General features: G+C 60.0%; 2 protein-coding genes across 3 annotated transcripts in view; both read left to right on the top strand.

Annotated features, from left to right (window-relative positions):
- LOC119702962 overlaps positions 1-15,788 on the top strand; it is an 84,228-nt gene that overhangs the window by 36,363 nt on the left and 32,077 nt on the right. The gene's annotated exons all lie outside the window — the stretch shown is intronic.
- On the top strand, positions 1,729-12,498 carry LOC119703438. 2 transcript variants are annotated; one of them, XM_038143357.1, is made up of 3 exons: positions 1,729-2,185; positions 11,882-11,938; positions 12,249-12,498. In XM_038143357.1, exons 1-3 carry the CDS (start codon positions 1,738-1,740, stop codon positions 12,449-12,451), a joined length of 708 nt encoding a protein of 235 aa, XP_037999285.1. In that variant the 5' UTR covers positions 1,729-1,737; the 3' UTR covers positions 12,452-12,498. The 2 variants fall into 2 exon arrangements, with proteins under 2 accessions (XP_037999285.1, XP_037999286.1); XM_038143358.1 differs by lacking the exons at positions 11,882-11,938; positions 12,249-12,498 and adding exons at positions 2,438-2,491; positions 2,766-3,124.

Below are 15,788 nucleotides of genomic sequence, written 5' to 3'. Positions count from 1 at the left end.
GCGGTGCGACAATGTGGTGGTGGCTATGGAGCGCAAGCGTGGCTGGGACACGCTGCTGTGTGCTCACACCCAGCACTATGCCGTGGGTCTGCTGGCCAGGTGAGACCCCTTTCTCCCCACTGCCCCTGGCATTTGTGCCCTGTGCCCTGTGCCCCACACAGTCCCTGTGGTCATGGGCCAGAGGGCCTCGTCACTGAGGGACGGCCAAGGAGACTGGGAAAGGCTGGGAGAGGAGGGTGTCCAGAAGTGGCTGACTGAAAAAAGCGCTCACATCCCCTCCAGGCATGCTGGGGAAAGACCAGACCCCTGTGAGTCAGTCCTGGGACAGATTTAGCCTCCCCCCATCAGGGTCTTGGTGTCTTTTTCCTCCTGCCAGGGAGATGCGCCGTGTCTTGATCCCTTTCTGTTCTCGCATCGCACTCCACTTGCTCGGGCTGCTCAGCAGGGAGGACCCATACTGGGATCTGCCCTTCCTGGCATTCCTTGTGGAGGTGAGTCTGGTGGCCAGTGCTGCCTCACTCAGCTGCCTCCCAGCTCTCTGCCCTCTCCTACCCATAGCTGCCTGGAACGGTGCCCACGCCCTGTGCTGCTGCCTGGGCCCAGCCCTGTGCGGTTCCGGGCTGCTGCTGGCTGGGTCCCCTGTCACTGCCCTGTGCCTTTCAGGTCCTCAAGTTTTTGGATTTCACTATATACAGCGGCAGCATCCTGAAGATCATGTCAAGTTGCCTGCAGAGCGAGCAAAGGGAGCGGCAGCGCCTGGCGCTCAGAGGCCTCGTGGTGCTCAGCAAGGATCCCCTGATGGTGAGAAGGGGGCAGCGGCTGAAGCTGCGCTGTGCAAAGCAGCCCCTTGGGCTGGCAGGGCTTCAGGAGCTGAGGCAGCTGCTCCCAGCGCTCCTGCCTCACCTGCCCCCGTGCTTTGGGACAGGCCTTTGGCCTGTGGGCCCTGCAGCAGCAGGCTGGGCTTGCAGTGCCAGGGCGCTGCTGGCGCTGCAGCCGTCCATGGCTTCCCAGCACAGCCTTGTGTTCCACACAGGCCAGAAGAACAGGCATCCTGTCTCAACAGCTTGTGGATGTGCTGAGTGATGCAGATGGAGAGGTGGTCAGCATGACCCTCCATGTGTTCACAAATGTGCTCCAGCACAAAGACATCCTGGTATCCAGCACCACTGCCCCGAAGCTGGCTGAGGCACTCCTGCTGCTCTTTGACCACGTAAGGCTCTGTGTCCCCAGCTTCAGGCACTGGCTGCTGCTCAGAAACTTTGCCCTGGTGAGCCTGGAGTATTTATTCTTAAGGCCTGATCCTCTTCCCTTCCTCCAGGACAACAGCTATGTGCAGGTGCTCTCCCTTGAGCTCTTCATCAGGGTGATGGAACGGGTAGTGGATGAGTGGAAAAAGCCCCTTGGGAAGATTTTGAGCCAAAGCCTGCTCCCACTCTTCTTGTACTGCCATGAGGAGAACCAGCGTGTGGCGAAGGTGAGGTTTTGTGTGACGCTGGTGGGCTCAGCTGCCTCCTGCCCTGGCACCTCAGGGACTGCAGCCTCCTCCAGGCCTTGGCACAGGGATGTGGGTCCTGTGCCCTGGGCTGTGGGGCCATCTCTGGCTCTCTGCTCCTCTCCAGGCCTCTCGGGAAACGCTGCTTCATGTGACCAAGTTCCTGAAGCGGAGGAATCTCAAGCAGCTGGTGGAGAAGGATCAGCTGTCCAAGTTTGCCAACTGCCTGGTAAGGACAGCCGAGAATGCCCAGGCTCAGCCTGGAGAAGGCCCTGAGCGCGGTGCTCAGCGTGCGGGGCTGGCAGCTGTGCCGCTGCCCGCTGCTGCACGCAGAGGCCGCGCGGGCTCTTCTCCAGGCTCCTGCGGGCCCGAGCCGGGTGCCCACGGAGCCCCGGCCCGGCGGCGCTGCGGGGCGGCCCCGCGGCTCCCCGGGCAGCAGCCGGCGCTCTGCCCCCTCCGGAGCCCGGCGCCAGCGGCTGCTGGCCGCGCCTCAGGGCTGCGCGGGCAGGGGAGGCCGGGGCTGCGCGCAGCGAGCGCCCGGCCCGGGGGCTGAGCCCGCGCCAAGCCTCCCCTGCTGCCGCTCTCTGCAGCTGGCAGAGGACAGGAGCCGAGCGGCCGAGCACCTGCGCCGGGCCCTGCGCTACCTGCAGAGCCCACGGGAGCCCCTGCGAGAGGCGGCCATCCGGTTCATGGGTGAGCCCCGAGCCCGGGCTCCCTCCCCGCCCCGCCTGCAGCCCCGGCAGCGCCGGCCGGGCCCGGCGCCGTGGAGCCCCGGCCGGGCTCGGCGCTGCTGCCGCCCTCTGGCAGCCGTGCCCTGGGCCGGCAGCGTGCGGCAAGGGCCCGGGCTGAGCCCTGCCGGGCCAGCAGGGCGTGTGGCCACAGCGCCGGCAGCGCCGCCGGCAGGGAGCTGTGCCGCTGGCGCCGTGACAGGCTCCGTGTTCGCAGGGGTGGCCGGGATGGTCATGAGGGGGCAGCAAGAGCTCGAGGTCCTCAATGAGGGTGAGTGCGGGCAGTGCCCTGTCAGCGGGGGCTGGCGGGGGGAGCTGTGAGCCCTGTCCTGGCTCTGGTGGGCTTTGTCCTTGTGTGGACAAGCACAGAGAGATTTAAGGGACATGCACGGGGGGGATCCGTGGCCAGCACCTTCTGGCTTATCCCATTGTCTTCTCCTCCCTCCTGCCCATGGCAAGAGGTGGGAGAGTTTGCCCTGGCAGGAAGGCCTCCTTGGGTATCTGGAGATCCAGGCTCTGACTGTGCCTCTGTTCATCTCTTTCAGCCCTTCAAGGCCCGAGAAGAGATGAGACCCCCTTCCCAAATTGACATAGTAGTTCAGCGGAGAATCACTGAGAGATATGCAGAACTACCTTTATCTGGTGGCTCAGAAAAACCATTGCTCCTAAAAGTCCTAAAAACACCATGGAAAAGGAGACCACCTGGAGAGACCAGAAGAGACCAGCTGGAGCTCCAGGCACAGCTGATGATGGGCACAGCTGAGCCTGTGGGAAACTTGCATGGCTTCAGATATGCTTATAGATAGCTCCTTCCCTCCAGCCCTCAGACTGTACCCATCCCTTCTTTTTCCCTCCACTCTCCCTTCCTTTTGACAGCTCTTTCCCTTCAGCCCTCAGACCCTGCCCATCCTTTTTTTTCCCTCCCAGATCATCCCTTTGCTTTGCCTTCCATTAATAAACAGTTTGGCTTCTTCACTTTGCCTGCATCTCTGTGGAGCGGAAGCGGCGCAAATCCGGGGCCCTGGGACACACAGGCCCCTGCTGCCGTTCCCTCCCACGCCGTGCTTTGTGCACAGGCACAGAGGAAGGAGGGCAGCTCAGGCTGGAAAGGTCCCTGTGCTGAAGGTGCAGTTCCACAGCACTGTGCAGTTCCAGGCCTTGCAGAGCACCGTGGAGCCCCTGGGTTTTGGAAGAGCCAAGCTGAGAATGCTCTGAGCCCAGCTGGGAGGGATTCCATGGCAAGCACCTGTCGCTATACAGGGCGACATGGCAAAAAGCACCACGATTCCACCAGAAGGGTGTATGAGAGAGCTTATTAGAGTAACATATTGCTTTTATAGTTCTCCAAGATCTTTACATTTACTCAACAAATACATACGTTGCCCATTAGTCGTAAGTGAGAAGCAAAGTTCTCAATAGGTGGACAAGGAGACACGACATTCTGTGAGCCAGCTGGAGTCCGTATCTTTTAACTTTCTCTCCTTCATCACGTTGCCATGGTGACAACCTCGGTGTCTTCCTCAGGAGAGATATGGGGCTTTCCTTATCTTTAGGAAGCCTTGGCTGGCTCACAAGAACAGCACAGGATGGCTTTCCTACAAGCATCCACGGAGGGCAAAGGAGCTTGGAATGCTGGAAATTTTCAAGAACAGCTTCCTGAAAGCACAGCAGTGCTCCATCCCTGCACAGGATGAGGAAGATGGCACAACCAGAGACCATGCGGGCTTAACAGGCAGCTTTGGGTGTGCCTAAGGGCAGAAGGAGCAGCAGCACGGTGCCCGAGACTCGGACACGCAACCGTGTCGGTGCCCGGAGCGCTGTCAGGCAGTGCCGGGATCCCGGGTGTGGTTCTGGTGCCCACAAGTGAGGAATGGCAGCGCCAGGCTCAGAGGCAGTCAGAAAGGCAACCAAGGGAGAGCAGAGGGAGGGCACCCTTCCAGTCTCTCTTGGGCATGGCCGCAAAACAGCCCCTGCTGCTTCTTCCTCCGCCCGTGTTTGGGCTGTGCTGCTGGCAGAGCCAGCCAGGCTGTGCTCTGCGTCCCAAAGCCTGTTGGGAGCGGGCATGGGAAGCGCTGTGTGCACAGCAGAGAGTCCTGGAAGGTGCTGGCAAGAGCGTCCTGCGGGAACAGGGCTCTAGTCCCTGGCCGGGAGCAGCCTGGTTTTGGTGCCGTCAGCGCAGGCAGGAGTTGAGGCAGGTGAAGAGGCAGCGGGCAGCTTGTGTTTGTACAGGGCCTGGGGCTGCACATCTGAACCTCCCCCTGGAAACACACTTGTTTGAATGCGAGCTAGAGCTGGAGTGCCTTTCCTGAAAGGGCCTGAAGTAATTCAGCCTTGCCAGCATTCCTTAAGGGTGTGTTGGTGTTCCCCAGGAAAGCCACACGTTTGGGGAGCACCTTTGGAGGAAAGGGCTTGCTGCTCAAGGAAAGTGTTTCCCAGGAAGATCCCAGGGAGGCAGGTCCAAGTGTCCCCCTTTGGTCTCTCGCTTAGGCAGCGTGGAGAGTCTTGGCTGATCTTGGTGTGTGCCTGGCCTCAGAAAAGGCTTGGAAGGTTTGCCTCCCAAGGTGGCCTGCTCCCTGGCTCTCCCTGTGCACCTTGGAGAGAAGCAGGTTGGCATTTCTGGCAGCTGGGCATCAGCCGGCCTTCAAATGGGGGCGTGCTGAGGAGCGAGCCCCGCTGAGACACCCTGAGAGGAGCCCAGTGCTCCTTGCTCCTCTCTGCTGACATGTGAGCCTTTGTCTGCTTTCGGGATGGCCCTGGCTGTGTGAGGGGTGCTACGTGGCCACGAGACAGCCGGTCCTGTCCCGCTGGGTCCCAGCAGTGCCTGGCAGCCGTCCTGCATCCATGCCAGGATGCTGGCCAGGAGAGGCCCTGGCAGCTGAGGCAGCTGATTTGAAGCTTTTGCAGATACGCACAGGGGACGGCCAGTGCTGTTCCAACACTCAGGATACAGCAGTCCTGAGGCGCCTCCCCAGAGCTGCCTGATGCCACCCACTCCTTGTGGCACCAGCTGCTTTCCTGTGCCATGCTCTACCTCCCCCAAGAGTAAAGAGGGAGCTGGAGAAAGAGCTTGCCAGGCTGCTCTCGATCCTTCACCAGCAGCCCTGGTTGAGTGCAGAAGTCGGAGCTGAGGGCAGATGTGCCAGTGGAACAGCCGTGCACAGGAAGGCTCGGTGGCAAGGATGATCCAGGAAGCACAGGCCTGGCCGCCTGAGCTTGCTGCCAGGGAAGGCCTTGGAGCAGATCCTCCTGAGGGCAGTCCCACGGCACGTGCAGGGAACCAGGGGGGCTGCTGGAGGCTGGGAAAGCTCTGCGGAGGGACGGGGACAGCCGGGGGTCCTGGCGGGTGTGGAGGGCTTCTGTGCGAGTGTTTGGGGCGTTGGTGTTGGGGGGTACGTTGGAGAAGGAGTTGTCTGGAAGGTGAGAGGTCTAAGCTGGAATGTGAGTCAGTTTGGAGGCAGCATCTGTGGTTTGGCACAGTTTTGGTTATGGAGGGCAGGATTATCGGTGACTATTTCCGTTCGTGGTCCTGATTCTCCTGCCGGGCACAAGAGGGGAGAGCTGCACTTTATTGGCCATTTAGATATCTGTAGCAGGGGGAGGATTAGCCCTTTTGCCATCGACTCATTTGTTTGGGTTCCTCTTGGAACACTGAGCGGACTGTGATTCCTTGAGAGCTTTTATTCCTTAAGAGAATTAGGAGATTATCATCCCTTCATCGAGATCCATTTGCAAACCAAAGAATGGCCTTCTTTTTGCCTCTTTGTAGTGGTACGTCCTGTACAGTGACTTCCAGTGGATGATGTTAGGGCAAATGAGGTTCTGCTTTGAGATGGGAGCAAACTTCCAAACCATTCGCATTTTCTGGCCATCCCAGTTAATTTGAGAAGTCTGCAAAGTTTGGAAATACTTGAGTTGAGCAATGGGGAAAAAAAGCTTTCCTAAAATGGAGATTCTTTAATGCCTGATTCTTTTGTGTCTTCATGGTTATATTTTTGTGCTGCAGGAAATGACTTCAATGAGAAAATAATTCCAGCATGGAATAAGAGCTTCTGAGAGAGAGCAAGTGTTGCCAGCAGTTGCTCCAGGTGCTGCTGCCATCAGCCCCTGCAGGAAGGAGCAGAGCCCCCAGTGCACGCAGGCTTTGGCACAGGAGCCCCCCGGGGGCACAGGTCTCTGGGGCAGGAGAGGGGCACCAGCGCTGCCAGGGCTCGGGGGGTGGCAGCTCTGCTTGGGCGGGGACTCTGCCACACCTGCTGATGCCAGCGCTGCCCGGGCCCCAGGGCTCAGAGCAGCATTCGCGCCCTGCCCCACCCGCTCCTTGTGCGTGTGGCACCCGCGGGTTTAGGATGGCCAGCAGCCGGCACGTGTCCCAAGGAGGCCGTGCCAGCTTCCCTGGAAGGCCCCGTGCCCTTGCCAGCGCGGCTGCGTCGGCAGCCCTGGGGGCTCCTTCTGCTGCCCCGAGCCGGCAGAGCAGGGCAGCGTTTGCTGCTGCTCTGAGCCCTTCCTAAAGATCCTGTCGGGCTGTCTTAGACACTTGGGGCCAGCGATTCCTTCCAACCTGGGACACTTTGGGTGGGCCGGGGATGGCCCCAGGGCCGGTGGCAGAGTGTGCAAGGGCCCTTTGTGACACGGTGCAGCACGGTCATTGTGGCATGGAATGGCACAGGGTGTCCTTTGTGACACGTGGTGACATAGGAGCTGGAGGTGACAAGAGCAGCCACAGTGCTCGGAGCACAGCGACGGGACAGGACGGGACAGAGCGGTGCCGTGAGGAACCCCTGCACAGCGCGCTCGTTCATTGCTGACGTGGAATTTTTCCTTGACCTTACTGCTGCAGGTGACCTCGAGTCCAGACCACAGGACTTGGTGACCCGTGGCCTTCTCGAGACTTCTCTTCTGCAGAACCCCTCAAGGGCAGACGGTGGCACTTGGTGACTCGGAGCTTTTCCGAGGCAACTCCCATCTTTGCGACCAGTGCCCTTGAGGCCAGACCGTTGGACTTGTCAACTCAGAGCTCTTCCAAGGCCTCTCTCTTGCAGGTGCCCTCGACACCTGATTTTGGGAGAATGGCAGACAAACGCCAAGGCCTGTTCAGAGGGAAGAAGAACCAAGGCTCTTCAGCTGCCCCAGCAAAGCAGCGTAATGCGGCGCCACGGTTCCAGCCACTGCCGGACAGTGAGTGACAGAGCTGAGCCACAGGGATGATGGCTGCAGTCAGCCTGGCCCCATCCCATCCCATCCCATCCCATCCCATCCCATCCCATCCCATCCCATCCCATCCCATCCCATCCCATCCCATCCCATCCCATCCCATCCCATCCCATGCCATGCCCTGGGGACATGCCCATGCTCAGGACAGCAGAGGGGCCAGGCAGACACCCCGCAGTGGCCGTGCTCCATCCCCCTGGGGCATGCCGGGGCTCTCCCTGCCTGGGCAGCGCAGGGCTGGGCTGTGTTCTCCGGCCTCTCCCGCAGCCCCTCAGCTCTGGCTGCACTCGCTCTTTGCCAGATGCAGGGAAGAAGCAGGACCCTGCTCGTGGTAGCTTCAGCAAAACCCTGAAGGTAGCTGCAGCCATCCTCACCTGGGCTGGGCCTGCTGCCCCTGCTCAGCTGATCACTGTGTTTGGAACACTCCATGGAACGTCCCTCTCTTCCCTGCTCTTCTGCAGAACTTCACTATGTGTGGAAAGACCACAGATAAGGAGGATGCAAACAAATTTGGCTACAGGCCAACTGATGTTAGCACCCCATCAATTGAATGCGCAGAAATGAGTAATTACATAGTGAAGGCTGACCAGGTAACAAATGAGGCCAATTCAGATACCTGAATGACTGAGGTCATAAAAAACACTGATATTACCCCCACTTTAACTGTCATTTATGCTCACAATTTATTATTAATGGGTAATCCTGCTTTTTATCAGAAATAATAAGCAGCCAGTGCCCATGGCTGGAGGCCTACCAGGATCATGTGTCCCCTCTGGCCATGTCCACTTGCCTGCCTCAACCTTTGATGCCACCACAATGTGGGGGGAGGGAAAGCACTTTTGGGAAACTGGGGAATCTCCTCCCTCAGAAAGCACCCTAAATTTTCTCCACACCTCTTCCAGGTGCCAGAAATGGTGAGGATTATGCACCAGAGACTTTCGTCCCCTGAGCCTGCCGATGTCAGGCTATTCATGAACATTCTGAGGATAGCTGAAGAACACCCAGCTGACGTGGCGCTGACCCTCCTGCGCTGTGCCCCAACGTGTGACAGGTACGGGGCCCACGTGTCTGGAGAGCTCAGGGCTCACCGGCCTTTAGGGCCCGTGGCCCTGCACAGCCTGTGCTGTGGGGTCTGCCAGACAGGCAGAGAGGTCCAGGAGCCTCGGGCCCCTGTGTTTCCTGAGCCTGCTGCCAATGCTCCCTCCCTGCCCCTCAGGGCACTGGGGCTCTGGCACCTGGGCCCCCACAGCTGCACAGGGCATGGTACTGTGACTGAGACGCCCCTGACACAGAACTCTGATCCCACAGAGCTGCTGCAATGATGTGGAGAACTATAGGCTCGTCACGACTAACAACAGAGAAAGTGCTGCCAGCACTGATCTGCGTGATGGAGGACTGGCCTGTGCACAGCATGTTCACCTCTGATGGGGATGACACAGATGTCTTTGCCCTGGCTGTGAGTTTCTGGAACTGGCCTCTGTAGCCTCCTGGTTGCCTCTCCAGGGCTCTCCATCCTCTCAGTGCCTCAGTTGCTGGGCTGACACCTGGACTAGGGCCAGGCTCAGGGGGCACCAGGCCCGCTGCTCCTCCTGCATCTGCCCTTGGGCCCTGCCCCATGGACACCTCGGCACTGAGCGCTGTCTTGGGCTGCTTCTTTTGCAGGCAACTCTGGTGGCCTGGGTGATTATCCAGGTGTCCAAATGCCAAGAGGCAATGCACAATTATGCCCCCCACCTGCTCGTGGCTCTGGTAGTTCAAATTTGCGACAGCACAGCGCATCCTTCTGAAGAGGTTGACACCTTTTGGAAGCACTGCCAGGACGAACACCACCTTAACACAAACCCCAGCAGGTGCTCCATCCCACTTCTCCCATGCCTCCCATGTCCCCATGGCAGGAGCCAGAGATCACAGTATGACCTGGGCTTTGCTCTGCACACAGGTTTGCAGTGCAGACCATGAAGGCTCTGCTCTGCCGACTGCGGTGTGACAATGTGGTCCTGGAAATGGGACGCAAAAATGGCTGGGACACTCTGCTGTATGCTGACACCCAGCACTATGCTGTGGGTCTGCTGGCCAGGTGAGACCCCTTTCTCCCCACTGCCCCCAGCTTTTGTGCCATGTGCCTGGGTGCCCCACACAGTCCCTGTAGTCATGGGCCAGAGGGCCTCGTCACTCGGGGAGGGAGGACCAAGGAGACTGGAAAAGGCTGGGAGAGGAGGGTGCCCAGACGGAGCTGCCTTTTAGAGGGCCCACATCCCCTCCAGGGTGGTGGGGAAAGATTGAATCTTTGTGAGCCAGTTCTGGGAGATGATTGTCACTCATGCTCAGGCGGTTGGTGCACTTTTCCTCCTGCCAGGGAGATGCGCCGTGTCTTGATCCCTTTGTGTTCTCGTATTGCACTCCACCTGCTTGGCCTGCTCAGCAGGGAAACGCATCGCTGGGATCTGCCCTTCCTGGCATTCCTTGTGGAGGTGAGTCTGGTGGCCAGCGCTGCCTGGCTGAGCTGCCTCCCAGCTCTCTGCCCTCTCGTAGCTGCAGCTGCCTGGGACGGTGCCCACGCCCTGTGCTGCTGCCTGGGCCCGGCCCTGTGCGGTTCCGGGCTCCTGCCAGCCGGGTCCCCTGTCACTGCCCTGTGCCTTTCAGGTCCTCCAGTGCCTGGACTTGAGTAAATGTTCTCACACTGTCCTGAAGATCATGTCAAGTTGCCTGCAGAGCAAGCGCAGGGAGCGGCGTCGCCTGGCGCTCAGAGGCCTCGTGGTGCTCAGCAAGGATCCCTCGATGGTGAGAAGGGGGCAGCGGCTGAAGCTGCGCTGTGCAAAGCAGCCCCTTGGGCTGGCAGGGCTTCAGGAGCTGAGGCAGCTGCTCCCAGCGCTCCTGCCTCACCTGCCCCCGTGCTTTGGGACAGGCCTTTGGCCTGTGGGCCCTGCAGCAGCAGGCTGGGCTTGCAGTGCCAGAGCGCTGCTGGCGCTGCAGCCGTCCATGGCTTCCCAGCACAGCCTTGTGCTCCACACAGGCCAGACCTATACGCAGCGTGTCTCGAAGCCTTCTGAAGCTGCTGGGTGATGCAGATGAAGAGGTGGTCAGCTTGTCCCTCTCTCTGTTCATGAAGATGCTCGAGAAAAAACACCTTGTGATCTCCAGCACTTCTGCCCCAAAGCTAGCTGTGGCATTCCTGCCGCTCTTTGACAATGTAAGGCTCTGTGGCCCCAGCCATGGGCACTTGCTGCTGACCAGAAATTTTGTGCTCTCTGGATTTTTATGCCTTCTCCCAGGAGTACTGGATATTTGATGCTTAGGACTTTTCCTCCTTCTTTCCTCCAGGACCACAGCAATCTGCAGTTGCTCTCCATTCAACTTTTCCGTAAGGTGATGGAATTGGTGGTGGAGGAGGGTAAAAAGCCCCTGAAGAGAATTGTGAGCCAGAGCCTGCACCCACTCTTCTTGTACTGCCATGAGGAGAACCAGCGCGTGGCAGAGGTGAGGTTCTGTGTGATGCTGGTGCATCTCTGCAAGGGGGCTCGGCTGCCTCCTGCCCTGGTGCCTGACGAGCTGCAGCCTCCTCCAGGCCTTGGCACAGGGATGTGGGTCCTGTGCCCTGGGCTGTGGGGCCATCTCTGGCTCTCTGCTGCTCGCCAGGCTTCTCGGGAAACGCTGCATTGCGCGGCCGGCTTCTTGGGGAAGACGGACCTCCAGGAGGCGCTGAAGACGAAGCAGCCATTAAAAATTGATGAGTGCCTGGTAAGGACAGCCGAGAATGCCCAGGCTCAGCGTGGAGAAGGCCCTGAGCGCGGTGCTCAGCGTGCGGGGCTGGCAGCTGTGCCGCTGCCCGCTGCTGCACGCAGAGGCCGCGCGGGCTCTTCTCCAGGCTCCTGCGGGCCCGAGCCGGGTGCCCACGGAGCCCCGGCCCGGCGGCGCTGCGGGGCGGCCCCGCGGCTCCCCGGGCAGCAGCCGGCGCTCTGCCCCCTGCGGAGCCCGGCGCCAGCGGCTGCTGGCCGCGCCTCAGGGCTGCGCGGGCAGGGGAGGCCGGGGCTGCGCGCAGCGAGCGCCCGGCCCGGGGGCTGAGCCCGCGCCAAGCCTCCCCTGCTGCCGCTCTCTGCAGCTGGCAGAGGACAGGAGCCGAGCGGCCGAGCACCTGCGCCGGGCCCTGCGGTTCCTGGAGAGCCCACACGAACCCCTGCGAGAGGCGGCCATCAGGATCATCGGTGAGCCCCGAGCCCAGGCTCCCTCCCCGCCCCGCCTGCAGCCCCGGCAGCGCCGGCCGGGCCCGGCGCCGTGGAGCCCCGCCCGGGCTCGGCGCTGCTGCCGCCCTCTGGCAGCCGTGCCCTGGGCCGGCAGCGTGCGGCAAGGGCCCGGGCTGAGCCCTGCCGGGCCAGCAGGGCGTGTGGCCACAGCGCCGGCAGCGCCGCCGGCAGGGAGCTGTGCCGCTGGGCAGTGACAGGCTCTGTGTTCGCAGGGATCGCCGGGCGGTACCTGAAGGGACAGCCAGCAGAGCTTCACGTTCTCCGTGAGGGTGAGTGCGGGCAGCGGGCTGACAGCCGGGTCTGGCCAGGAGCGCTGCAATGCCCGGGCAGGGAGCTGCAATCTCTGCCCCGGCTGCGGCAGGCTTCGCTCCTTTTGTGGATGAAGGGTGGCACGGGCAGAGCACACAGAGCGATTTCAGGGACACGGGCGGGAGCGGATTCGTGGCCGTGTCTTGCGGCTGATCCCTCAAGGCTCAGCCTCTTTTGTGGCCATGGTGAGAGCTGGGAGGGATGGGCTTAGCAGAACTATCTCCGGGTGTCTGTCTGGGCTCTGACCCTGGTAGTTCATCTGTGTTCCAGCCCTTGAAGCCATGAGCAAAGATGACAGCCCATCCTCCACTAACCTAGAAATTCAGGCCATTTTTGGACAAAGATCTGCAGAACTACGGTCATCTGCTGGACTCAGAGAACCAGGGTCCCAAGAACAGTACCAGGAGACTGTGAAGAGACCACCACTCAATGTCTCTGTAGCTCCAGGCACAGCTGATGCTGGCGACAGCTGAGCCTGTGGGAGCCTCCCATAGCTCTTGCCTTGTCCTTCCCTGTTGACAGTTCCCTCCCTCCAGCCCTCAAACCCTCCCCACCCCTTTTTTTTTTTGCCCCCATCTAAACCCTTCACTTTCCCTTCCATTAATAAACAGTTTGGTTTTTCCCCCTTACCTGCATCTCTGTGTAGCTGAAGCGGCGCAAATCCGGGGCCCTGGGACACACAGGCCCCTGCTGCCGTTCCCTCCCACGCCGTGCTTTGTGCACAGGCACAGAGGAAGGAGGGCAGCTCAGGCTGGAAAGGTCCCTGTGCTGAAGGTGCAGTTCCACAGCACTGTGCAGTTCCAGGCCTTGCAGAGCACCGTGGAGCCCCTGGGCTTTGGAAGAGCCAAGCTGAGAATGCTCTGAGCCCAGCTGGGAGGGATTCCATGGCAAGCATCCACGGAGGTCAAAGGAGCTTGGAATGCGTGAAGTTTTCAAGAATAGCTTCCTGAAAGCCCAGCAGTGCTCCATCCCTGTAGAAGATCAGGAAGAGGGCACAACCAGAGACCATGCGGGCTTAACAGGCAGCTTTGGGTGTGCCTAAGGGCAGAAGGAGCAGCAGCACGGTGCCCGAGACTCGGACACGCGACTGTGCCGGTGCCCGGAGCGCTGTCAGGCAGTGCCGGGATCCCGGGTGTGGTTCTGGTGCCCACAAGTGAGGAATGGCAGCGCCAGGCTCAGAGCCAGTCAGAAAGGCAAGCAAGGGAGAGCAGAGGGAGGGCACCCTTCCAGTCTCTCTTGGGCATGGCCGCAAAACAGCCCCTGCTGCTTCTTCCTCCGCCCGTGTTTGGGCTGTGCTGCTGGCAGAGCCAGCCAGGCTGTGCTCTGCGTCCCAAAGCCTGTTGGGAGCGGGCATGGGAAGCACTGTGTGCACAGCAGAGAGTCCTGGAAGGTGCTGGCAAGAGCATCCTGCGGGAACAGGGCTCTGGTCCCTGGCCGGGAGCAGCCTGGTTTTGGTGCCGTCAGCGCAGGCAGGAGTTGAGGCAGGTGAAGAGGCAGCGGGCAGCTTGTGTTTGGACAGGGCCTGGGGCTGCACGTCTCAACCTCCCCCTGGAAACACACTTGTTTGAATACGAGCTAGAGCTGGAGTGCCTGTGCTGAAAGGGCCTGAAGTAATTCAGCCTTGCCAGCGTTCCTTAAGGCTGTGTTGGTGTTCCCCAGGAAAGCCACACGTTTGGGGAGCACCTTTGGAGGAAAGGGCTTGCTGCTCAAGGAAAGCGCTTCCCAGGGAGCTCCCAGGGGGGCAGGTGCAAGTGTCCCCCTTTGGCTCTCTGTGCTCCTTTCAGTCCTTGAGGCCCTCTGCACTTGGCAGAGGGGCAGAGGAAGGGAGAAGGCAGTGAAGAGCGGGTTTGGCATCTGCCTGGACCTGCGGACACCAACCCAAGCACCTGCAGCAGGATGTCACCCCCTTTGGACAGAGGTGTGAGCAGACCCACCTCTGTCCAGCTGTGAGGCCCAAAGCTCTCTTTGAGAGCTGTGAATTAAAAGGCTTTCAAACACACGCTTTTCACATCTTCCCCTTGGGCTGTGTTTCAACTCTGGGCAATAGGCATTTGCCTCCTGCTTGGTGGGAGCTGCTGTGGCCCAGGGCCAGCACAGAGCTGGGCTGGGTGGGCCCGGCAGCATGGAGAGTCTTGGCTGATCTTGGTGTGTGCCTGGCCTCAGAAAAGGCTTGGAAGGTTTGCCTCCCAAGGCGGCCTGCTCCCTGGCTCTCCCTGTGCACCTTGGAGAGAAGCAGGTTGGCATTTCTGGCAGCTGGGCATCAGCCGGCCTTCAAATGGGGGCGTGCTGAGGAGCGAGCCCAGCTGAGACACCCTGAGAGGAGCCCAGTGCTCCTTGCTCCTCTCTGCTGACACGTGAGCGTTGCACAGGCAGCATCTGTGGTTTGGCACAGCTTTGGTTATGGAGGGCAGGAATATCGGTGACTATTTCTGTTCGTGGTCCTGATTCTCCTGCCGGGAACAAGAGGGGAGAGCTGCACTTTATTGGCCATTTAGATATCTGTAGCAGGGGAGGATTAGCCCTTTTGCCATCGACTCATTTGTTTGGGTTCCTCTTGGAACACTGAGCGGACTGTGATTCCTTGAGAGCTTTTATTCCTTAAGAGAATTCAGAGATTATCATCCCTTCCTCGGAAACTGTTTGGAAATCAACGAATGGCCTTCTTTGTGCCTCTCTGTAATGTTATGTTTTGTAAAGTGACTCTCAGTTAATGATGTTAATGCAAATGAGATGCTGCTGTGAGATGGGAAGCAAATTTCTAACTCTCACATTCTCAGGCCATCCCAATTAATTGGGGAAGTTTGCAATTTTTGGAAGTACTTGAGTTGAGCAATGGGAGGTAAAACTTTCCTCAACTGAGGATTCTTTAATGCCTGATTCTTCTGTGTCTTCATGGGAAAGATGTTGTTGTGCTGCAGGAAATTACTTCAATGAGAAAATAATTCCAGCATGGAGTAAGAGCTTTGGAGAGAGACCAAGTGCTGCCAGCAGTTGCTCCAGGTGCTGCTGCCATCAGCCCCTGCAGGAAGGAGCAGAGCCCCCAGTGCACGCAGGCTTTGGCACAGGAGCCCCCCGGGGGCACAGGTCTCTGGGGCAGGAGAGGGGCACCAGCGCTGCCAGGGCTCGGGGGGTGGCAGCTCTGCTTGGGCGGGGACTCTGCCACACCTGCTGATGCCAGCGCTGCCCGGGCCCCAGGGCTCAGAGCAGCATTCGTGCCCTGGCCCACCCGCTCCTTGTGCGTGTGGCACCCGCGGGTTTAGGATGGCCAGCAGCCGGGACGTGTCCCAAGGAGGCCGTGCCAGCTTTCCTGGAAGGCCCCGTGCCCTTGCCAGCGCGGCTGCGTCGGCAGCCCTGGGGGCTCTTTCTGGAAGCCCATGGGCCTGAGACCCGGAGTGCCCGGCCGCCTGCTGAAATTCTGTATTGATCAAGATGCCTCCCAGACCCCAGCTGCCACCACCGCCAAGTCTGGCTGCTTTGAGAGTGCCAATCACCTCCTGCAAACTGACAGCAGCAACATGGTCTGGTGAGCTTTGTTTCCTAGGGAAAATGCCGGCATTTTTGTTCAGGAGCCTGTGGCCTTGAGTGCCCGACTGCCTGCTGAAATTCTGCACGGTGCAGGATTCCGGGAATTCCTTCCAACCTGGGCCTCTTTGCGTGGGCCGGGGGCAGTCCCAGGGCCAGGGGCAGTGTGTGCAAGGGCCCTTTGTGACACGGTGCAGCACGGTCACCGTGGCATGGAATGGGACATGGTGTCCAAGTGCTCTTTGTGACACGTGGTGACATAGGAGCTGGTGGTGACAAGAGCACGCC

Source organism: Motacilla alba, chromosome 7 (genome assembly GCF_015832195.1).
Source record: "Motacilla alba alba isolate MOTALB_02 chromosome 7, Motacilla_alba_V1.0_pri, whole genome shotgun sequence".
NCBI classification, from domain to species: domain Eukaryota; kingdom Metazoa; phylum Chordata; class Aves; order Passeriformes; family Motacillidae; genus Motacilla; species Motacilla alba.
Note: the sequence above shows the minus strand (reverse complement) of the source record. Positions and strands in the feature narration are given on the sequence as shown.

Excerpts from the sequence above, each read along its gene's own strand:
- LOC119703438 (XM_038143357.1), top strand. The coding sequence starts at position 1,738 with ATGCCCAGGCTCAGCCTGGAGAAGGCCCTGAGCGCGGTGCTCAGCGTG. Across the intron at positions 2,186-11,881 it reads GGCGGCCATCCGGTTCATGG|GGATCGCCGGGCGGTACCTG; the intron begins GTGAGCCCCGAG and ends CTGTGTTCGCAG. Across the intron at positions 11,939-12,248 it reads GCTTCACGTTCTCCGTGAGG|CCCTTGAAGCCATGAGCAAA; the intron begins GTGAGTGCGGGC and ends TCTGTGTTCCAG.